The 25638-nt window shown below is 38.2% G+C and overlaps 1 protein-coding gene across 2 annotated transcripts in view; it reads right to left on the reverse strand.

Annotated features, from left to right (window-relative positions):
• Positions 1 to 25638, reverse strand: part of LOC131161516 (protein PSK SIMULATOR 1) — a 60959-nt gene that overhangs the window by 30830 nt on the left and 4491 nt on the right. For both annotated transcript variants that reach the window (XM_058117332.1, XM_058117333.1), the window contains exons 3-6: positions 17622 to 17947; positions 17407 to 17499; positions 17217 to 17307; positions 7408 to 7501 (exon numbers count right to left, since the gene is read on the reverse strand). In XM_058117332.1, the coding sequence (XP_057973315.1) occupies positions 7408 to 7501; positions 17217 to 17307; positions 17407 to 17499; positions 17622 to 17947 (604 nt within the window). The remainder of the gene's footprint in view (positions 1 to 7407; positions 7502 to 17216; positions 17308 to 17406; positions 17500 to 17621; positions 17948 to 25638) is intronic.

Here is a 25638-nt window from a genome sequence, read left to right on the forward strand (position 1 = left end):
CCGAGAAACCACAAGGTGAGAAAAATAATAATTCCACTTTTCAAGTGGCGCATTCAATCCAGAACAGTTGAAGCAACTCTATAAAATGTTCTCTACCATTCAAGCATCGGGTCAGCCTTCCACACGTATTCATCTGGTTCTTTAGCCCACTAAGGTAATTTTTTGACAGCCTTAAATACCATCTCTCATAACAAATCACTATGGATAATTGATTCTAGTGCCTCTGATCATATGACTGATTCCTATCATCTGTTCTCATCCTATACACCTTGTGCTGGAAATTTGAAAGTTAAAATTGCAAATGGATCACTCTCATCTATTGCAGGAAAAGAGAGTATTCGAATCTTTGACTCTATAACTCTAGAATCTATCCTACACGTCTCTAGGTTGTCTTGCAATTTGTTATCCATTAGCCAATTGACAAAAAATTCCAATTGCTCTACTAAATTCATTTCCTCTCGCTACATTTTCCAGGACCTATCATCGGGGAAGACGATTGGCAGTGCTAAGGAGTGTGAGGGACTCTACTACTTTGAGGAGGCGAATATGAGTGAACAATGTCAAATTGCTATTTGTGATTCCGCATATGTTTCTAAGGATAGTGAAATTTTGTTATGGCATTCTAGGATGGGTCATCCAAATTTTCAATACTTTAGATGTTTATTTCCTTCCATTTGTTCAAATAAGACGTCTTCTAATTTTCAGAGTGAGATTTGTGAACTTGCAAAACACCAACATAATTCCTTTCCAAAATCCACATACAAACCATGCAGACCTTTTACTATGATTTATAGTGATTTATGGGGGCCCTCACGCTCTCTTAATCACACCCACACGAAATGGTTTGTTACTTTATTGATGATCACACTCGTATTTGTTGGGTTTACGTATTGAAAGATAAAACTGAAGTCCATTCTAATTTTATCAATTTCCACTCCATGATTCAAACACAATTCCAAATTCACATTCAAATCTTGCGTACTGATAATGGTATAGAATATTTCAATAATATCTTGGGAAATTATCTTCAAGAAAATGGAATCATCCATCAAAGTTCCTATGCGGATACCCCTCAACAAAATGGGATTGCCAAACGCAAAAATAGGCATATTCGTGAAGTAGCTCAGGCATTGATGTTCACTACAAATATGAAAAAATATTTTTGGAGCGATGCCATTTTAACAGCTACATATCTCATTAATAGAATGCCTAGACGGGTTCTTTCTTCTGCCACTCTCCAAAAATTCCAAGAATGTTTTCCCAACTCTCGGCTCAACTCCAACTCCAACTCTCGGTTCTTTGATTTCTCGGTTGAAGAATCTGTGCCATACATTGAGTCTGTCAACACCACTGTCATTACACCATTCCCTGATCTGTCATATACAAAAGACCACTTAAACTCGGGGGCATATGCAGAAAAATAAAATAACAAGGAGATACCTGTTTACTCAAGGAAGCCAAAATCAAAGAACAAGGAGAATCTCACACTTGAGGCACCAAGAGAGTTGGAACCGGTGATAGCTCCAAGCAACCATGAGTCCACGCCCAATCCCGATCAGGTAATAGATCCAAATGGCCATGAGCTTCCTTCTGATAAGTCTGCACCTGATGACATCAATTTACCCATTGCTCTTAGAAAACAAACTAGGTCATGTACTCTCCATCCCATTTCAAAATTCATGTCTTATAAAACTCTGTCTACAGGGTGTCATGCTTTTACCTCTAACTTTGACAGGATAAAAATTCCAAAGAAAATCCGGGAAGCCTTAGAGATTCCTGAATGGAGGGAAACCGTCATGGAGGAAATGTGGGCCCTGGAAAAGAATGGAACTTGGGATGCTATGAATTTGCCAAGAGGGAAGAAGTCAGTAGGCTGCAAATGGGTCTTCATGGTGAAATATAGAACTGATGGGACATTTGAACGATATAAAGCCCGTCTTGTTGCGAAAGGGTTTACACAGACTTATGGCATTGACTACACTTAGATGTTTGCACCGGTGGCAAAATTGAATACAGTTCGGGTTCTACTGTCCTTGGCAACCAACTTGGATTGGCCACTTCAACAACTCAACATTAAGAACGCATTTCTAAATGGCGAGTTAGAAGAAAAAGTCTGCATGACAATACCACCAAGTTTCAATAAGAAAGGTGAAGAAAACAGAGTACGTAAACTCAAGAAGTCCCTGTATGGACTCAAGCAATCTCCTAGAGCATGGTTCGACAGATTTGCGAAGGTGACAAAGAACCAAGGATATCGACAAGGGAAATCAAAGCACACTATGATTTTCCAACAATCTGAAATTGGGAAGAAAACAATTCTAATTGTGTATGTTGATAATATAATCCTAACTGGAGATGATACAGTGGAGAATGAAAGATTGAAGAAAGTCCTAGCTGCTGAATTTGATGTTAAAGACCTGGGACAAATGCGGTACTTCTTGGGAATAGAAGTTGCTAAATCAAAAAAGGGTATCAGTGTCTCTCAGCGAAAGTATACCCTTGATCTCCAAACCGAAACTGGCATGCTTGGATGCAAACCTAGTGAAACCCCCATTGAAGCAGTAAAGAGAGTTGAAAACTGCGGAATATCGGTTAAAAATGAGAGGTATCAGACATTGGTTGGTAGACTAATCTATCTATCACATACCAGACCCGACATCGCATTTGCAGTAAGTGTGGTAAACCAACACATGCATTCATCAAGGAGACTCACCTAGAGGCTGTGTACAAGATTCTCAGGTATCTCAAGGGTTCTCCGGGCAAAGGACTCTTCAAGAAGTGTGAAAGCAAGGAAGTAGAAGTTTTCACAGATGCTGATTGGGCAGGATCAGCGGAAGATAGAAGGTCTACCACCGGATATTGCACCATTGTATGGGGAAATTTGGTGACTTGGAGAAGTAAAAAACAAAATGTAGTGGCTCGAAGTAGTGTTGAAGCTGAGTCCAAGGTAGTGGCACAAGGGATATGTGAATGACTGTGGTTACGGAAACTTTTGGAAGAACTACAGATCACGGTGAAATTCCCTATCAAACTCTACTATGATAACAAAGCAGCCATCAGTATCTCTCTCAATCCAGTTCAACATGACAGGACTGAGCATGAAGAAGTGGACCGACACTTTATCAAAGAAAAGGTTGAAGAAGGAACCATTTTGTATGACTTATGTTCCTACCAAGGAACAAAAAGAAGACATCTTTACCAAAGGGTTAGCCCAATAGAGTTTTGATGATTTCATCTGCAAGTTGGATATGATCAATATCTATGATCCAACCTAAGGGGGAGTGTAGAAATCCTGAGTGTCTTGGAGTGATTTAGGGGATATTTATGTAGAGAATTGTCTATTATTGAGAGAGATTATTTTTGGAGATTGTTTCCATTTTTAGCATACCCGATTGTATTATAAGTATAATGCATTGGCTTGTACAAATTATTCATTCAAGAAATACAGAAAACCTATTTTGATTTCACCAGGCAACATCACAGTGCAAAAATAAATACATAGGATGCATTTTCTAAACTGTTATAGCAAAGCACACAAGCATCTGGAGAACGTGCCTCCAACAGTATCCTAATCTGCAGCGTGCATTCAATGGTCTCCTACTCTGCAGCGAGTTATTAGTATTGATTCTATTAAGCACAACCAACCAGATAAAAGAATTGCACTTTGGCCTTCCATAATATTTTTTAAAGCGGAAAAGAAAATTTCAAACAAGTCAAAAAATCCCAAGAGCATTTGCAAGAATACATCCCCAAAGGATCTAAAGACCAAGAATGACTACCCGCTCCCAAGGAAATACAATAGTTATTCAATATCATTAACAAAGAAGAAAGCTCATCCATCTCCCTATCGCTGAGAGATCTTCGAAAATGAAAATCCCAAGAAGGCAAAGGATCACCCAACTCAACAACAGAAGAAGAAATAACGCTATTCTGCCCTGAGCTCAAGCGACAGAAACGAAGGAAAAAGGTGGACAAAACAATATTCCCCAACCACTGTCTTTCCAAAAACGAATACAAGAAACCCCCACCCAACACATGCTTAATACAGGGAATGAAGAGAGGATAAATTTAAGAGATAGATCTCCATGGGCTTTCCAAAGAAATCTAGATCCCACAATGGTATCCCACCCATTCACATTCAGCCCAAACTTACTTTCAATGACCCTATGCCAAAGGGAAGAATCCTTTAGGGCATTGTTTTTAGACATCAAATTTCCAAGACCCAACCCACCCTCAATTTAGACCTATGCTCAACATCCTAAATGGTCCCTATTACTTTTGATATACATACCCACCTATATGCACATATGCATGCAAGCATACATTCATACATTTACATTATATATATATATATATAGATATATACACAATATCTTAGCACCTACTTCCTTTTTCTTGCATCCGGCCACTTGCATATTGCACCAAGTAAAACTCATTTGCAATAAGTTTGATGCCTTTTGTGTGTGCATCATGATAGTTTGAAAGTTTAACCATCCTCAACATTTTCCTTTTATTTAATTTTATTTTGCATCATGACCAACAACAAGAACATTGACTCAAATATTACATGAAATTTCATCAATTGAAAGCTCCTTGTAGACCATAAGTTCGAGCAACTCAAGAAACAACTCAAATAAGTCTTGAAATTTTTGGGTAAGCACCCTGTGGATGAAGTGATCCCATAAAGCATTGACACATGCCTAGGCAGCCAGCCCATGAATATAATGATAGAATTTCTACGTGGGATGACAGGTCCTTTATGAACTGATCTAGGTTATCACTATCAGGATTATGGAAGATGGAGTACGTAACACAGTAAGTTTAACCTGAAGACCTTCTTAGCATAGTTGTGAAAAGTTCTAGACTCACTATTGTGCAAAGTGTTTATAGAGCATGGACATAAGGCACAGGCAACGTCCTCTATGAGAAATTGAAAACTTGCTGCAAGAAGTTAACGAGCTGCAAGAAATAGGGTCTACTCCTAAGAAATTGTATGAACTGATCTTGCATGAAGCAAGATCAAAGGCACTTGGTAAAGAGCAAGTCATTCCAATAATACTAGCTTAGTATTCATTTGATTAGAAAATTATTATATATATAAACACAAATATATATACACATATACATATGTGTTCCTATTCTCCTATTCTCACCCTATACTTATTTACATCTTCTCACCCACTTCCCTTTCTTGCATCTAGCCACTTGCTTATTGAACCTAGTAGAACTTAGACATGTCATTTGCAACAAATTTGATAGTGTTTGCGTGTTCAAGACAATAGTTTAATGTGGATAATGACTAACAACATTGGCTCGCATGAAACTTCCATACTTGAACTTCAGTCTTCCTCAATACCTTTAGTTTGATTTTAATGTGGTTAATGACTAACAACATTGGCTCGCATGAAACTTCCCCACTTGAATATCCTTAGGGCTCTATGGGTCATAGACTTTAGCAACTCAAGGAACAACGCAAATAAGTCTTGAAATTTTTCAATAAGCATCCAGATTAAAGTATGGATAAGTCTGCTAGCCACTGGGTAGTCTAATTAATCTCTAGATTTTGTAGGATCATCCCAAGCCATTCTCCCAACCCAATAACCACCAATAAAATGAGTCAAGCCCCTCAACCCACTGGCAGGCCTTCAATATCAGAAGCCTCAATGTACAATCAAGAGATCAATTCTACAGAGCATCAAAATATATCTAGGCAGCCAACCATGAATATAATGATAGGATTCTTGATTAGGGATGACAGGCCTTTTATCGCACTCTACTAGGTTCGTGAAAAGAGAGTTGTGGGGATATCACTAATAGTATTCAAGAAGATACATGTACATATGATGGTAAGTTAGATCCCAATACCATTTTGGCACAGTTGTTAAAAGCTCTAAGTGCACTAAGGCACAAAGGGCATCTAGGATGAGAGTCGCAGGCAACTCCCAAGGATAATGAGGCACACATCGATTGGAAAAATGAATATAATATGCTTATAGAACAAATAGTTAGTATGTAAAAACACTTTCATGAAAGTCTATGAAAAAAATATTCAGCAAATGTTGTTCCTTTGACTGCTCCATTTCACAACTTTTATAATCTTCTATTTAAGACCCAGAACTAGTGATTAGGATTCTATTTGTACCCAAATCCTCCCCTACACAACCAAGCACATGAGATTCATGAGCATCAATTGGTCATTATCTGATTATTGCAGAGGAGAAATGGCCTAAGTCCCCTTCCCTTACCCAGTTGTGAAACAGCCTTATAAAAGAAGCACAAAGCCCCTTCTACCTATGAAAATCTCTTTAATTAGAATCCCTAAAAAGTTGGTCTTAGAAACAAGTTTTTGAAGAGAGGGCTTTACAACTAATAGGAATTGTGGGCCGATCCATGAATCTATAAGCTGACCCACATACTTGTTAGACCTGTACATGTATTATTTAGAATATGGCCTAAGTGCTAAAGTAATATTAATAATTCCAGGCCAAGCTCACACCAACCCATCCCATTCTTGGGCTCATGCACACCTATCATATTCATCCCACAAACCCTAGAAGCCCTGGAACTCACAGAGCCTTCAACCTCCACGACTCTACCAAGCAGCGACCACAACTCTCCATGTTTTTGGCACCACATTTGGTGCTCATGGACTATTGGCTCACTCCTTCCTGGTATCACCTCCTTCCGACTCCCATGAGCAAGACATCACAAGACTGATGCATGATTGTATCTGAAGATTTACTCTAGAAGCATATCCGCTAACATCTCAACATATCTTCACCATCTCATCCCATCGAAACCTTCAAAAATGAGAATAGAACACCTCTTACAAACATCCATAATTCCCACACCATGTACTTGCCATTCCAATTTGCCTTTATTGCAACCCAAAATCAAACCCTGCTAAACTTCCTATAATGAACAAAATGGTTCAATCTTGAGAAGACTGCAGACAAGCAGTCACATACCCATAGTTTGCACCAAAATAGTGGTCTGACCCACTGATTCCTGTACAGATATTTGTCTTCCAAAAGAACGAAATCCCCTTCCCCAACTTCTTTTCCAAACACACATTAAAAGTTTTCCTCTCGATCTGCAGAGATCAGAGGAGTCTCTGCTTCATATCTGACTGTTTAAACCCAACAAAGAGGAAACAAGAAACCAAAAGAGGTAGCATATACTAGAACAAGAGTAGAGAACATGGTAGACTCATAAATAGTGTGTGGATGATTAAGAAAGTACTATTCATAGTTCTAAAAGAAACAATATGCACATTGTTATCTCAATGAGTCATCAATAGGCTTTCAGTTTTCAGAAACACTTTTAACTATTATCACATTAACCACATGTGATAATATACATTCAACTGATAGTGTATAAACAAAATAGAATGCAAGTACAGCTTACCCCTTTGAGTAGCATTTGAAGCGTCCTCTTCCTGAAGCTTTCGCCTGTAGTCCTGCTCAAATCTGTCCAAAGCATGCATCTCATGATATAATTCCTGCAACCATAAAATATTAAACTTTCCATTTTGTTTTGGTTTTGAAACACAATATTTGCAATTAGTACATGAGTACATCATGCCATCCTGCATCAAGCATTTTTCCCCATAGAAAGGAGAAATAAGTTGAGAGCATGAACTCTGTCCTACCATTCCAGCATAATCTTCAGCCCAAAGAATGTACTATGAAATTTCCTGACCAATAAAATCCAGTCCACATAATTTTCCTTTTTACGTATACCAGGGACAAAGATAAGAGGTGGCAGGGAGAAGCCTTGAATCCCCACCCTTATAAAGATGTGTGCATGTGTGCGTAAATAAATTTGTAAAGGAATGATGAACAATGAATCATAAAATATCCTGGGGAATATATAAACAATGCCATAATATAAAATAGAAGGGGTTCATCTTTAGTCAAGAGTAGAAGAGGTTTCTTTAGTCTCCATGGGTCATTATTCCTCCGTTCCTATGTGTCATTCTCCTTCCATAAAAGGGATTATTTTTAGTAATTAGGTGGTGTGAGTGGGGTTATTTTTATCCTTCTTGTTTGTTTTAATATTAATATATAAAGACGGCAGACCTGGAGCTGCACATGAGCTCCTGGAGACTGCTGACTGAGCCTTCTTCCTATAATCTCTTCCTCCCTTTTCTTTTCCATCTCTAACCCTAAGTGTTGTGTTTTCTTCATTGAAACTTCAACTTATTTCAGATTTATCAGAGCACTAAACTTTTCAATACCTGATAAATCTGACATAGCTATAGCCCTTCTCAACCTCTTTTCTTTCCTCTCCTTTGTTGACTCTTAGAGTAGAGATTTTTTTTTTATGTTTAGGAGACTCCAGGGTTTCATACCCTTCTCTTTTCAGCTGTGAGCCACTCTTGTGGCTGTCGTGCAGCTTGCCGTAGTTTGCTCATGTAAAGTCAGCAACCTACTGTTCCTATAAGACTGCTGTTGCTGCTCTGACGCCTTTCAGCCTGATGGTCGAGTGATGATACTGTTACAACACACTGATTGCTGTTTCTATGCCTGCATTGCCTTTAGCTGCTGCCAGGTTGTTTATTGAATGCCTACCCTGTTTGTTTAAGTGCCTGCAGTGCTTAGCCGTGGCCTGCTCTTCTGTGTGATGAAAGTACAGTCTGCTCTATTCTGTGTGATTAAAGCCAACTTTGGCTGTCTGAAAGATTATTTTATTTCTGTGATTCCTCCTAGGATACCATAGCTTCAGTTCGTGGTTGCTGCTGCCTCTTGCAGTTCTGGGCCTTTTTAAGTATTGGTGCTATTCTGTGCTAGACTGTGCTGCCTGATTCAGCACTGTTGCTGTGTTGTTCATTCCTGATACTGATGCATGCTGATGTGGTGTATTGGGGTGGTTATAATGGCCTCTACAGAGAAAGATTCAGCTGATACTATTAGTGTGCAAATCACAGCCATCAAACTGGTCAGATCCTCCAACTACTTGCGGTCTTGTGCAGTGCATGCGCACATTAATACCAAAGGAAAGTCCAAGTATCTGCTGCATTCTTTTCCATCTTCAGACTTCAAGTTTTATGAAAATTGGATGAAAGAGAATGACATGTTTCTTGTGTGGTTTTGGAATAGCATGGAACCACAAATTGCTGCGAGTGTGATGTTTCATAGAACAACCAAAGCCATATGGGATGATCTCTGTGAAAGCTTCTCACAAGACAAGCATCAAACTCATGTTTTGACCTGCATGAGAAGTTTTTCAAATATAACTAAGAAGGTAGGTCCATTTTGTGAGTATTATAGCACTTTGAAGAGTATGCACGAGGAACTCAATATCTATCAACCAGTTAGTAACATTGGGCAGAGTTATAACATAGGATAGAGTTTGTGGATGCGAAGTTCCTCTCTAAATTGAGTCCCTAGCTTCAAGCAATTCATGATCAAATTGCTGCCATTGAATCCAAACCAACCACGAATAAAGCATGCATGACTAAAGATGTCTCTCAATCTTCTTCTCAAGCTTTATCACGTGATAGTTCAGCATAGTTAGCACTGCCTTTAACCGTGGTAGGGGAACTGTTTGAGGGCCAGGACAAGGTTTGGAGGGCAGTTGGAAACTTGGCAGAGGTAGTGTATCAAGACGATGTGTTCACCATGGCAATTTTTGCATTTGCATACAGTGTGGAGATGGCAATCATACAGTTGATCGCCAATGGGATATCCATGGGGAATCGCCAAGGTGCCAATAAGTCACATGTCAAGGGTGGTTCTACCGTTGACACTTCAAGGCACCTAGCCACTTCACTGAGTTGAGTACATCATCTGCTGTGTCCTAAGAGGAGTATGACAATCTTGTCAGCATGGTTGAACAAATTCAAACTCAGTCTTCTACATCTAGTGCTACTGCAGTCCATTTAGGTATAGTTGGGTTTCTTGCATCTTCATCTTTGCCCAAGGCTACTACTCATGGGAGTGGGCAAGAAAAAGCATAAGACAGATTCAAACCACAAGACCAAATTCAACCAAACCAAAAAATTGACTCACCATTTTTTCAATTCGGTTTTGGTCTTGGTTCACATTTTTCATTTTTTCCATTATCGATTCAATTTCACTTCAGCCCATTCAACAACCATGGTTAAAGAACCGAACTGAACAAAACCAATACATTATCCCTTCCTGCATTGATTATTCACAGCCGAGTTGTCACCCAATGCCCCCTGCTCAGAAATAGGTACATCTTCAAAACCTTCAAGTGGAGGAGGCACATAAGAAATATCCCTAGGTGCATCAAATGAGTCAACCACAAAATCCAATTTTTCACAAATCTCATCCAATAATAGACCACTATCACATGCAAAATCACTATCAAATTCACTATCCTTTTCCAAGATGTTCTCTTAATTTTTCATTTTCTAAGAATGAGTTCCCCCCTTATCTATGTCAAACTCAGTGTAATTATGAAATTCCTAAACATAAAAATTCACAGCATCATTTCTTTTTAAAAATTTTCCTCCCTACAATTTGAATTCATACAATTGTTTACAAGCAATTTTTTCTTACCTTTACCCTCCTTCCTTCCTGATCAGCCCTTATACACCTTCGTATCCACAGTCATCTTTACATTCATTTCCATCCCATAATTTGCCAAAAATACCCAGTTAAGACTCTCATCATTCTTACCACCAACTAATTGTAGTTCCTGCTCCACCTGAGAGTTTCTCGCCTTCGCATCTTTGACTAATTCACCCTAGTTCTTGCTATAAGAAGCTTCTTGGGCCTCTCTACTGCATGAACCCCCGCTAAAAGAATCCCAATAGCCCTTATTAGAAGGTTGATCAAACCCATGGGTTATAACAACTGCCTCCCCAACTCTATCAAAAATGTTTGGACTTGAGCTCGTTGAAGGAACCTTTTGTCCAAAAACAATTTTTTTTATAGAAAATAAATTCATTAATAGAAGAGAGAAAATTAGAAAAAAGTTGAGGATAAGTAATCCACAATAAATACAAAAAAAAAAAAACAAACAAAAACAAAAACCAAAACAAAAAACAAAAAAACAAAAACAAAAACAGTTACATAAGAGCCCCTTTCCAATCCCCCTGAAGATCTAATAGCAAAGATTCCTTGGGAAAAAAAAAGCCAATGATGAGCTAAAAGAGAAGCCAAAACGAAATAACTTTATACCAAAGAACATATAAGAGAAATTTGTTTTGTCATTAAAATCCGCACATTCCTTTTGATCCACGCGATCCAAAATAAAGCAAAAAGTAAACATTTTTTTTTTTGGGAAAAAAAAAATTCAATCCAACCTGTTGAGAATTCCACTCATGAGCTTGTCCCACATTGGAAAATTTGAGTTGATGATGGGTGCTTATATACATGGTTGGGCCCAAGACCCAATAGGCTTAAGCTTTTGGGTCAAATTGGTATTCACCCATGTGTATCAAGCCCACCCATAGGCTCCTCCGGTCCTAACAAGTGGTATTAGAGCCAGGTTTGTAACTTTGGGTCAGCAACATTGTAAAAAGTCGAGACGTGAAACTAATTCTCCTAACATGCTAACAGTTAGAGGATCAAGTGTGTGACCGAGGCCAATAAGGATCATCTAGGCCTGGGATGGATCCGAATAAAGTCAAGACGTGGAAGGTAGGATTGGTTCAGAGGCACGCGGAACACAATCCGAGGCACGGAAGGCGCCAGTGGTAAGGCACACTTGAGCAACTGTTGGGGAATTGGGCTTACTCTCATAAGGGAGATAGTTTCCGTTCAAGGGGGAGCAGTTGGAACTCACAAGTGAGGGAGAGATTGTTGAGAATTCCACTTGTGAGCTAATGTAACAGGCTTCGTGAACATATCTGCAGCATTTCCATCTGTGTGGATCTTCAATAACTGGAACTTACCACTTTCAACCCAACCTCTAACTACATGGTACCACACGTCAATATGCTTTGTGTGAGAGCAGTAGACCTAATTCCTTGTCAAGTGGATCGCACTCTGACTATCACAGAATACGTGTAACCTATCCTGCATAACACCAAGTTCTTGAATCAGTCCAGTTAACCACAAAGCCTCCTTACCTGGCTCTGCCAAAGCTATGTATTCAACTTCTATAGTAGACAAAGTTGTAGTAGGTTGCAACATAGCCTTCCAACTAATGGAACCACCAGCCACGGTAAAAATGAAGCCAGAAGTAGACCTCCTCTTATCCAAATCACCTGCATAATTGGAGTCCACATAACCCTAAACATTACAATCATCAGTACTTTCAAACAAGATACAATAATCAGAAGTGCCACGCAAATATCTAAAAATCCATTTCACTGCATTCCAATGCATTCTACCTAGATTAGTCATATATTTGCTTACCAAACTAACTACATATGACAAGTCTGGTCTACTACATACCATAGCATACATCAGACTCCCTACTGCACTGGCATAAGGCACACTACCCATATCCAACTTATCCTCATCAGTAGAAGGACACAGTTTAGCAAACAACTAAAAATGAGAAGCTAGAGGTGTACTTACTGGTTTAGCCTTATCCATGTCAAACTTTTCCAACGCCTTCTCAATATACTTACCCTGTGACAACCTCAGCTTCTTCTGTTGTCTGTCCCTCCTGATTTCCATGCCAAGGATCTCTTTAGCTACACCAAGATCCTTCATCTCAAACTCATCCTGTAACCTGGCTTTCAACACATTCAACTAATCAAAACTATTAGAGGCAATCAACATGTCATCCACATATAGCATAAGGATCACATATACACCACTGTTAAGCAATCTGAAGTAAACACAACTGTCATAACTGCTTCTAACATACCCAATTCTCAACATATAAGAATCAAACCTCTTATACCATTGCCTAGGGGATTGCTTTAAACCATAAAGACCTATTCAACTTACATACCAAGTGCTCTTTACCTTGTTCCACAAACCCCTCTGATTGCTCCATAAAAATATCTTCCTCCAACTCACCAAGAAAGAAAGTTGTCTTTACATCCATCTGTTCCAAATCTAAATCATACATGGCAACCAATGCTAACAAGGATCTAATAGAAGCATGCTTAACAATAGGAGAAAAGATTCCATTATAATCTATACCTTCTTCCTGTTTGTATCCTTTTGCTACTAGCCTGGCCTTTTATTTTATTCCTTCTGATTCTGAAGTAGGTTCTTTCTTTCTGAAAACCCACTTACAACCAATCAACTTCTTGTCCTTGGGCTTCTAAACCAACACCTAAGTGTCATTCTTATGAAGAGATTCCATCTCCTCAACCATGGCTCCAAGCCAACTATCTAGTTCAGAACTCTGAACTGCTTCATGAAAATCAAAAGGATCTCCACTACTAGTAATCAGAGCAAATGCAACTAAGTCCTCAAACCCATACCTGACCGGAGGCTTAACATTCCTCCTTTCTCTACCGGTGGCTAGCCCTATAGGCTCATGTCTATCACCTATCTGAGGAATTTCTTGAGGAATTGTAGCCTTTCTCACTATATCTTGTGCAACAGAATCAACAACAGTAGTCTAAGTATTACCCATACCTAAATTCTGAATACTGTCCAGCTCCACCTGAATAGGTACTCCCGCTAAATCAGACTCCACCTTCTTATCAGCATTCTCCTTCAACATGGCTTCCTCATCGAAGACCACACCCCTGCTAATGACCACTTTCCGTACTATAGGGTCCTACAACCGGTATCCCTTCACTCCTTCTTAGAAACCAAGAAATACGCACAGTTTGGACTTAGAGTACAACTTTGATCTGTCCTGTTCCTACACATGCACAAACGATGGACAACCAAATATTCTCAACACAGAGTCATCTACTAGCTTACCTGTCCATACCTCCTCATGAACCTTTGTGTCAATAGCTGCAAAAGGAGACCTGTTTACTAGATAGCATGCCACTGTTTTTGCCCAGAATGACTTAGGCAGATTAGTCTGAATCCTCATACACCTTGGCCTCTCTAGTAATGTTCTGTTCATCCTTTCAGCCACCCCATTTTGTTATGGCCCATGTGGAACTATATAGTGCCTAGTGATCCCCTCTTCCTTACAGAAATCAATTAACTGGTTGTTTTTGTACTCCAATCCATTGTCAGATCTCAGAAACTTCACTTGTTTCCCTATTTGCTTCTCTACCTGAGCTTTCCATTCCTTGAACTTACTGAATACCTCACTCTTGTGCTTCAGAAAATACATCCAAACTTTCTTAGAAAAGTCATCAATAAATGAGACAAAATAAATAGCACCACTATGAGATTGTACCTGTACTAGACCCCATACATCTAAATGAATGTACTCCAACACCTCCTTGCTCGTATGCTTTCTTGTTCTGAAACTCACCCTGTGCTATTTACCAAACAAACAGTATTTGCAGAACTTAAGCTTACAACAAGAATTACCTCCCAATAAGTTCCGCCTGTGCGGCTCCTGCAAACCATGCTCACTCATGTGACCCAGCCTCATATGCCACAAAGTAGTATCATCTGTATCTATATCTAAAGAGGTACTAGCTGCAGCTCCACCTGTCACTTACTACCCACCAGAGTGTACAAATTGTTCCTCAGATGACCCTTCATTACTACCAGTGAACCTCTAGCACTTTCAACACACCATCCCTAGCTGAAAAAGAGAAACCATTACTGTCCAAAGAGCCTAAGGAAATCAGATTCTTTTTCAGATTTGGAACATGCCTCACATCCCTAATGGTTCTAACCACACCATCAAACATCTTGATTCTGACCGTTCCAATACCAAGAATACCACAGGAAGCATCGTTACCCATCAACACCGTCCCTCTAGAGATTGGTTCATAGGAGTCAAACCAGTCCCTGTATGGACACATATGATATAAGCATGCCGAATCCAAAGTCCAGGTATCGGCTAAGTAACTAGAACCTATAGTAATAGGCAAAAGATCCCCATCAAAAATTGATGAACTGATCTCCACTACAGTAGTCTGCTCAGTCTTCTTCCTATTCTTTTCCTCTAAATCTCTTTTCCTCCTTAGACAGTCCTTCATATGCCTTTCTTTCCCACAATAAAAACAATCACTACTCCAATCCCACTCTTACCCCTAGACTTGGATCGAGATTTCCCTCGATTCCAATTACCCCTGCTAGAACTCCTGCCCCGCTATTGGCTAAACTCACCCTTAGCCACCAACCCTTCTCCATGTCCTGGATAATCTGGTTTGTGAAAATTCTCACTCTCTAGAATGGCAATAGTCACCTCATCAAGTGTAAGAGTCTCCTTACCTTGCAGTAGTGTGATTTTCAAAGTATCAAGTGAACTGGGAAGCGAATACAACAGAATTCGTGCTTTATCTTCCTCCTCAATTTTTACCTCAATACTCAGCAACTGCGCGATTATCTTATTGAAATAATTGAGGTAATCTCTAAATGTGTGCCCTCGGTCATGCTCAACCGATACAACTGTTTCTTCAAATACAGTCTATTAACCAAGGACTTGGACATATAAATATTCCTCAACCGATACAACTGTTTCTTCAAATACAGTCTATTAACTAAGGACTTGGACATATAAATATTCTCCATTTTTTTCCAAAGCTCAGCTGGTGATGTCTCATTCAACACACTGTATTTAATTTCAGGAGCTAAACTTAAGCGAATGATACTTACCGCTTTCATTTCCAATTCCTCCCACTGATCATCTGACATGGTCTCTGACTTCTTGTCTTTCCCATACAATGCCTTAATTAGTCCCTATTGGACCAACACATCCGTCACAGTGCTCTGCCACAAACTAAAATTATTTTTCCCATTAAAGGGCTCCACCTTGAACTTGGCCGTCGAAGTACTCGCCATTAAAAAAATAAATAAATAAATTTCCCTTCTCTCCTCTGACGTCAGAACCTGTCAAGATGACGTCAACAACAGCGCCCAACCCGATCCTGAATCCAGGTTTGTCACCCAATTCTAGCACTATTCATCATGTTCTTCATCTGTGAAAATTTTTTTTTCTTCCGAAATTTTTTTTTTTTCACACCTTCAATTGAAAAATGATCCTCCTTAAATTGAAAAATTCTGGAATAATTTCTGACACCTGATCTAAATCTTCATGTACCTCAATCCGATCTGAACGAACCGCTCTAATCTTGAGCACTCCCGCGGAAAAACTTCAGATCCAAAAAATTTCTTCCGATCTGATCTAATATATCAGATCTGCACCCAATCAAAACCGTGCTCTGATACCACTTGTTGACGCACAGCAATTTTAATCTTCCTATCAACAAAATAAATCATACAAAGAACATTCACAGAAAAATGGAGACGAGAGATTTTACGTGATTCGGCAAGGTTGCCTACGTCCACGGAGCGTGCACTTGGAGAAAAATCCACTATGAAACGATGGCAGTACAAGATCTGATCAGTCTCTCCCCAATCCCAGATCCCCTGTACACCCCTTCACCTTCAACCCGTTGAAAAAAAGTTCTTCCTAGAGAGAACCCCCCTCTAGTTCTCCTTGCACAAATGACAAGCAATCCCTATATTTTTCCCATGGCTTACAAACATATATATGACACCACACAACCGTTGGATTTAGAGACGATCCAACGGCTGTGATAAAAGCCACAATAAATAAATAAAAAATAAACATATTTTTTAACACAACCCATTAACACTATGGGCTTGTTCAAAAGCCTTGCCCAAGTGCAATACAATGAGCAAGTTCCCCAGCCCAATCTCCATTGCTTTCGCTGCTCAAAATATGTTTATTGTCCAACATTAGTGCAACAGCACTACAAGATGAATACATATCAGCTGCCAAAACCCCATGGGGATAATTTACAACTCCATGGCTTGTAATTTTCTAAGGACGTTTGGGTATAGCAAGTATCAAATAAAAATGATAATAATTGGATTAATGCTTGCAAAATTTAGCTTGTCTGGTCTTTAACATTTAATAGCCAGCCTTTCAGAAGCTTTAAGAAATTTCAAAAAAAAAAAAAAAGTAAATAAATTCACACACAGATAAATGTTCCTCAATATCACTAACCAACAATATATCAAGAAGCATTCCATTCTCAACATTGTATGTATAATTCATCTCAGCAGCAAAGATGGGCATTAAACAGAAACAAGGACTATTCCAGCAAAGATCATGTACTGTAATCTAACACCATAGAGAAAAGGAATGTTTTTTCACCAATTTCATAAGCAAAGGAGAACCAAGTAGCAACTTTCTCAACACAACAACAATGAAACACTCACAGCTGTATACTGAACCAGAGACATCAATTGCTGCATAATTGTTTCTGCTTCTTCTTTCAGTTGCGTTTGGGGTGTAAGTTCTGAACCTAGCCTAAAAAGATTTGGGGTACATGGATAACATAAGAAACTTGTCTAAAATGTCATAAAGCACACATAGAAGCTACAGTAGGTAATATGCCCTTAGGATTACTTCTCAAAGTAACGATCCAAGTGGTGCCACTGAGGATCTTTACATCGATTTCCAAAGCGGACCACCTCTCCAGAAAAAATTTTCAACTCATCCCTGCCAGAATATATTGAAATAAATTTATTACTTTTCAAACAATAATTGCAGGAATAACCAGAAAATAAAGTATGCTCAGTCAAACAAAATATCAAAGAATCTTAGAAATTTTGCATATCCACCTCTTGTCAGCTGCAGCAATTTGCAGGAGTTCACCCATATCCTTTGATATTAAATTTTGCACACCTTCGGAAGGAAGTACCACCTCTTTCAAGTGTCTGATGTTCTCCTTTGAGAGGGATTGCATAAGATTGGCCCCTTTAACAATTGTATTTGCAACTTCAAAAGATAAAATTGAAATTTTATTCCCTTTCGCAGTCACCCCTGCGCCAAAACCACCGCTAAGGTTCAAATTTGTCATGCTACTACCAAGTGTGTCCAAAACTTCCACTGCCTTCCCCAGCCCAGCAGTGCCAGCTTTGCCCAGAAGTGAACTAACTTCTGAAACCTATTACACAAAAACAACCAATCAAAGCTAGTCAAAAAACTTCATCTGAACAGCATGGCAACAAGTTTACAGAAGCTTGCCCTCCATTAATTTTCAAAAACAGCAATTTCTATATTCTATTAAATTAAGAGATAAACAACATAAGAACCAGCAGAAAGCACTAGTCACAATTATGCTATGAAAATTAAATGCACATGCTTGGAAGTAGCATACATTGCCAGCGAAAGGTGTTCACAACCTCAATGATGACTCAGAATGTCATGCATAGGAAAGTAGAAATCCATATATGCATGCATGCATAGATTCATACAAATATGCAACAAACTAGATTCATCATCAATGTTTCTCTGGACCGTAAACAGGAGACGAAGAATTTAGTTTCACCAATTACATCCATAACGAAAGCATAGCAAACCTATTTATTTACAATAAATCAGTCAAAAGAATTTCTTTTTATTATAATAAAATTTCATTCAGCAGATTACGTCTACATTTATAATTTATTACAACTCAGTTTCCATAGATTCCAAGAAGCAACTGCCAAATCCTGAATGGAATTTAAGGAAGTCTTTAATTTATTTTTCCCATGTAAGTTTAGCTTCCTGATTATGTTTCTGTACAAATATCAAATATTGACTAGTGCATATCAGGATTCCAGACATTTTACAAAAAATAAATAAATAAATACTGGAGTTTTCACCTCTTTCTAATGTTGCAAACAAACTTCTTTCATTTCTTCACTTGATCATCTCCCCTTCTTAAAGTTATTTATTTACATCAGATCCAGCAATGTTGTATTTGATCATTCCAAACAAATATAAGTCTATTGAGTTCAAAAATTTTGCCCACCGTTCCTGAAGTTGTTTATTGTTTAGGTGCCATCAGATCTATTATTCCTTCCTTCTTCCTAAAATGCACCTCACACACACACAAATGCGCACAGAGAGATTAATGCATTTATAACCTAAGACATGTTTTAAAGGAGTGAGGTTTTCTTATATCCATCGGGATTCGCTAGCTTTTTTAATCTCATTGTTGGGTCTCACCGTGTTGTTTATTTTCCTTGTATTTTTTTTCTTTTTGATGAGGATGACTCTGTTGAATAATTGGGTAAAATGGAAGATCTAACCTCAATGATAGGTCTCTCCCTCTATTTACAACATATGTCAAGTACATACCAATGACCATAATACACTTACTAACATAACTCTAGCATATACTAATAATGATAAATGACCAAAATAACCCTTAACAGATTTCTCATCCTCCTTGTATGCTCTCTCTATTATAATGAATTCAACTTCTTTTGTTATCAAAAATAAATAAAATAAATAAATAACCTATACTTTTTTTCAAAAAAAAAATTCATTGATAAAGGGGGAGAGAGAAAGAGAGAGAGAGAGAGAGAGAGAGTTTTTTAAGCAAAAGAAAGTATAGATTACGAATGAACAGACTTACAACAAAGAGGATAAGGTGCCCTCCTATAATGAGAATATAAAAAGGAGAAAATAAGAAACAAAGAGTAACACAAAAAAGGGGGAAAAGAAAAGTTAACACCACCCATCCATTCCCACTGAAAGTCTAACAAAATCATTCCTTTGAAGCAACCACATGAAAATGCCCAGAAAGAAGCAAGAAAACCGTAGAAAGTGTTCTTGAAAGGGAAGAAGAGCCTGCACTATACATAAATAATGGTTATTCTATAAAGAACCGAAGCGGAGAACCAGGCCACAGGTGGGTTTCTCAAAGAGGAGCGACAGAGAGAGAGAGAGAGAGAGAGCTTGATTGCTAAAGGGTCAGCACACTCCTTAATCCACCAAGCCAAGACTCTCTAGGACACCTCAGGATCGGCATTGGGAATGAGACCATCCCATGTCTCCAAGACCAATCCTGGGCACGTGCACTGCAGACTGACCTGCAAAGGTGCAACTATAAGATAATTAACATTTAGTTCATAATTGTGCACAAGCAAGTTCATTGTGGGCCAACTTCATAATCTAGGGCAAAACTGTAATTTCATGCATTTATGAAAACGAATTCCATCCCAAAAGCAAGTGAAAAGGTAGAGATTGACCATCACAGACAAGCATTCCTCTCTAATCCGATACTCCAAAGTAATACAAAAACAGCATGGTTCCACGACCCGTTTGCAATCCTTCCTTCTTCCTAAACTTTTAAAAGGAATAGGGGGAAAAAAACCTCCAGGGAATTTAGACACACCCAAAAAAAAGGAAACAAGAGAGACAATAGTAAAACAAATGAGAGAAAATGATTTCCAAGAAAAAACACAAACCATCCAAGAGTCCAGACTGTATAATCCATTCCAGGAGAAGTCCAATAGGAATCCAATAAACCATGCAAAGAAGAAGCTCAACTCCCTCCCAATCATAAAGATTAGTGTAAAAACATAAAAGAGAATTTCATCACATGATAAATGCATGATATTCAATCCTTAAAAATCCTAGCATCCCTCTCCAACCACATGCACCAAACAACTACAAACATAGAACAACGGCATAACCTCTGTCTCCTTGCTCTCTCCAAGCCCTCAAAAATTTGCTAGAGTAGATAAACCAAGTCATCCTTAATTATTTAATTTCTTTAATTAGCCATGAAATTAGTGGTAATTAAAGCAAAGGCCCTAATTTTCAGTTAAGTTACATATCCTTTACTCATAAGTCCACGCCATTATTATTGTCTAATTTGACTAATCTTTGTGATTGTTGTTCCTAAAGAATTTTCACCTGCCCATAATCAGAAGGCAACTAGCAGCTTGAAAAGGTGCACATATAACAAACATTAAAAAGGTCTTAATAACTGGATTGGCGGCACAGTTTAGTGAACATTAATCCTTTAAACAAATTAAAGAGAATTGACCTATTGGGCTAAAAGTTGGGACCCATAAAGGAAAATCCCAAAACACTCCCCCTAAGTACTCCATGGCCTTAAATTTTGACAAAATTGCTGAAACTTCCACTTTCCACCTCGTACAAAGTCTAAATAGCTGTCAATTTCCATCTATAAAATTTCCATCAAAATTTCCACAAATCATCTAAAACTTATTGAAATCTCAAATTATAAATTTATTCAGAAATTCTAATGCGGCATAAAATTTCCTTGAAATATGATATTCAAACCACAAAATTGAAACTTTCATCTTAATAAATGTTCTTTTTCATTGAAAATAATATTATTACAAGAAGAGTACGAATGGTAGCTTTAAGATTCTTGAAATTTATTAAAAAAAAAAAAAAAATTTGAACTTAGATGTTAAGTGCAACATTTTTCCACCTTAACTTTTTATTTCTAAATTATTTGTATTTCCATAAGAACTATCTAACTGTGGCCACAAACAAGTGTGCGTTAAACAGCCAAAGTTTACTGTTTTGTAGGAGATAGTGGGGATTTAAGGAGACAATGGACAGTTATAGAGACATTTTAGAAATTAATCGATGAATTATTTTGTTAAATTACTTAAGGCCCATTTGGCATCATTATCAAAAGTGCTCCTAACAAGAGTGAGTTTGCATTTTCCATCCTGCCAATCTCCTCTCAAAATTTTCAATAATGGGGCCCTATACTCCTTTATCTTTAAATTTGGCTACGAGGGGAAGATCGAGGTAACTAATGGGAAAGGTTCCCACCCTGCAACCGAAAAGACCAGCAAGGAAAGTAAACCCCCCCCACCCAAAAAAAAAAATCTTGCAACCCAAAAGACCAGCAAGGAAAGTTCCCCCCTTGTGTTCTCCCCAATTGGAATAAGTTCACTTTTACCAAGGTACACTTTTAGGCCTAAGATGGCCTCAAACCCTAACAAAATGCATCAAAGCTTGAGTATATGAAGGGGGTCATCTTCACAAAAAGTAATTGTATCATCAGCAAAGAGAAGATAAGAAATTTCTGAAAGCCTTCCATTTCTGCTCACCTTGAGACCTCTAAAGATCCCTCTTTCAATAGCTTTCATCAGCGTGAGGCGAAGCACCTCCATGACCAAAATAAACAGAAAGGGGACAAGGCATCTCCTTTTCTTAAGCTGCTCGAGGAGTGAAAGAAATCAGGAGGGCAGCAATTTATGAGCACTGAGAAGCTTGGGGTTTTGATGCATTAAGCAATCCAACTATACATAGTTGCCCAAAACCCATTTTCTTGAGGAGATAAAGAAGAAAATTCCAATTGACATTATCGAACGCTTTCTCCATGTCTAGCTTGCACACTATTCCCTGCTTTAGATAGGCATCCACCACTTCATTAGCAATAAGGGCAGCATCCATAATCTGTCTTCTAGCCACAAAAGCATGCTGATACTAACCATGAGTTCTGATATTGCTTTTTTGAACCTCCCAACTAGTACTTTGGCAATGATTTTATAAATGCTTCCCTCCAAGCTAATGGGGTGAAAATCCTTGATGGTAGCAGCCCCAACTTTCTTTGGAAAAAAAGTGACAAAGGTGGTATTTATGCAACTAATGAATTTTCCTGATCTATGGAACTCCTCAAACATGTTAACAAGTCATGTTTGAGGAGGCTCCAAATAGCCTAAAAGAAAGCCAAGGAGAAACCATTCGGTCCAAGCGACTTATCCCTATTGCAATTTCTAATAGCTTGGAGGACTTATGCTTCCTCAAAAGGTCTCTTAAGTAACCCTACAATGGAAGAACTGAGAGATCTAAAATTTATGCCATCCACTGTAGGTGTCCAAGCCTCGGGCTCAGTGTAGAGGTCTTTATAAAATTCACAAATACCTTTTCTAAAATCCTCTTCCCTAGTTAAGATTATTTCCCCAATCTCAATGTTGGATAAGGGGTTACTTCTATAGTGAGCGTTTGCTATCTTAAGAAAGAATTTTGTATGACACTCCCCCTCTTTGATTCATAAGCTCTAGATTTTTGCCTCCAAGATATCTCTTCTATATTAATAACCTTGTTCAATTCGTTCTTAAGAATAGCTCTTTTGGCTCTTTGTTCATCATCAAGAACCTGGATAAATTCTTGCTCATCAATCTCTTGGATGCCATTAAGGATAACAATCTTCTTCGCCTGGACATTCCCAAAGGAGTTTCTGCTCCACATCTTTAGCTTTTATTTTATTCCTTTCAACTTTGTGACAAACATAAAACTAGCCTTCGCCATGAACAGAATAGAAGACCACCAAGTTTTCACTAACATGATAAAGAAATATGAAACCTTTTTAGGGTTGATACACATTGTTGGCCCACAACATAATAGCTTAAACTTTTAGCTAAAGAGGTAATCTAACATGGTATCAAAGCTAGTTAACAGGAGGTCTTGGGTTCAAGTCTTGTTGCCGGCATTTATTGTGTGGTCTTTGAAAAATTATTGCGTTCCTTATAATGGGTATTATCTACCATGTCTTTATCTCTCCACGGGCTGTCAAGCTGCACATGCCGGGGATTGCTAAGGCTTGATATATATTTTGGCCCACAAGCTAATAGCTTAAGCTTTTAGTTAATGTGGTAATCTCTCCATGTGCTGTCGAGCTGCACATGTGGAAAAGTGTTAAGGCTTGATATACATTGTTGGCCCACAACCTAATAGTTTAAGCTTTTAGGTAATGTGGTAATCTAACAAAATCCTTTAAACCTCTATGCTTCTATCCATATCTTGTTTTATATTTTATTTAAGCCTTTCTGACATTTGTTTTATATGTTTAGGATGATATGTCGTAAGATATTGGTATAAACCTAATTATAAATGTATCCCCCCCATATCATATATCGAATTTTTAATAATTTCTATATCTATGTATCCTCATAAGTCATATCTATTTCCATGCTTCATTGCTTGTCATTCCATGCAATCATCGCCACATCTCTCTTGCTTTTGGAAATCAAGTTATTCATGAAGCGTGTTTGTTGTCAAACTTAGCTCAACAAGGTCTAATTCCAAGTCCACAGTTACTTGGTATAAGTAGCACCAATGTTTTAAAAGGCAAAGGGATAAGACAAAGGCGTAAGGCAAGGCGTTTTACCCCTTACAACGTGAGGTGTATGCCTCAAGGCATTGAGGTGTAAGTCTTTTAGGAATTTAATTTTTTATTTAAAAAAATATATAAATAAAATGATTCCTATTAAAAATAATATGAATTTTATTTAGTAATTAAAATACAACATTTTCTTAATCTTTACCCCTAAAAATAGCCTAAAGAGTCTAAGCTCCAAAATCAAAATTAGGTCCTCAATGTGGGAAAGAGGTCGCCTGAGAAGACAAGGGCACAGATCTGCAAAAGATCTAAAGTTGGTCGACAATTTGAAGTGGAGAGAGAGAGAGAGAGAGCATCGTGGTGCTTGATTAGTTGAAGAGGGACAACCCAGCCGTCTTGCCAGAGGAGAGGTCCTCTCAAAGAACATCAACAAATCGAAATAGAGTATTCGACGATGTAGTGGGAAGCTTAATCTGCTCTGTAATTAGTGGAGTCTGAAATGCGTGCGCCTTGTTTGTTGAGGCGTGAAATGCAAGCTTTTTTGGCTGAGGCGTACTTTCACCTTTTACATTATGCCTTGAGGTGTTTTACACTCAAAACACATCAAGACGCCCCTCAAGAACATCTTTTAAATCACTGAGTAGCACAAATTTTTTTTTCACCATTTGGTATGACCTGAAACTACTTTTTCTCAAACTACAAGCCATAATGTTTTTTTTTCCCAAGGACTTAACTCATATTTTTGCCTCCCTAATGTTCTCTAGGGATCTCCAACTAGAACCAAAGAGTTGAACCTTATTTTGTGCAATTGTGATCTTTGTCGTACATTCTTTTCATACTATTGAGCATTAGGAAACCGTCATCGACAACTTCCTATCATCTTATCTACATGTATGCATTAAATATTTTAGTCTGTCATGTCTCTCCTGTCAACTCATCCATATGTTGTTTCTTAATGAAATTAAACATATTGAACATAAGTGAGCACATCAAGGATGAAAAGAACTCCATGAAACATAAATGATAAATGTGTGTGTGTGTGCGTGTGTGTGTGTGTGAGAGAGAGAGAGAGAGAGAGGAAGTGCTTTTGCTGCATAAGGGACTCCTAAGTGATGTGGCAAGATGGAAGCACTCCATCTTGGTAAGATGGCAACTTTAATGTTCATTGACCAAGGTATCCAATGAAGAACACTGCCACAAAAGATGGAAGCTCTATAACTTAGTGGCATAAAATTATAACAATGGTACCTTTAGATATGAAAGATGGGGAACTTTCTTCCGCTTTCTAACAAAATCAAAAAGAAATATTCCTAAACTCCTACTTAGCATTAGCTTGTTACCAAGGATCTTAAGTTTACATTAGAAACAAAAAATACTCAACATTAGCCTATTAACAAGGATGGAAATCTCTAGTGAACGAAAAATGATAGTACAAATAGGCATCTTCGAACATTCTCCCATTATGTTCAACCCAAATAGCCCAAACGATTACAATGAAACATTTTTAATCAAAAGACAGCCTCCTCCTCCCCCTCCCCACAAACACCAAGAAACAAGAGTCCAAAAAAGTTGCATTAAATAAGGTGGTGAAAAGTATAACAGCATTGTACACAATGCGCAAGCTAGGAAAAGAAGTTTTCACCTGAGTGTCCTTTCGAGTATATCACAAGTGGTGACTTACTCCAAAGAATGTCCAAGTGGTCACAGAATAGTTGTGCATCACAGTGCATACAAGTTAAAACTCACCCAAG

The sequence above is a fragment of the Malania oleifera genome, chromosome 8, assembly GCF_029873635.1.
Source record: "Malania oleifera isolate guangnan ecotype guangnan chromosome 8, ASM2987363v1, whole genome shotgun sequence".
In the NCBI taxonomy this organism is placed as follows: domain Eukaryota; kingdom Viridiplantae; phylum Streptophyta; class Magnoliopsida; order Santalales; family Ximeniaceae; genus Malania; species Malania oleifera.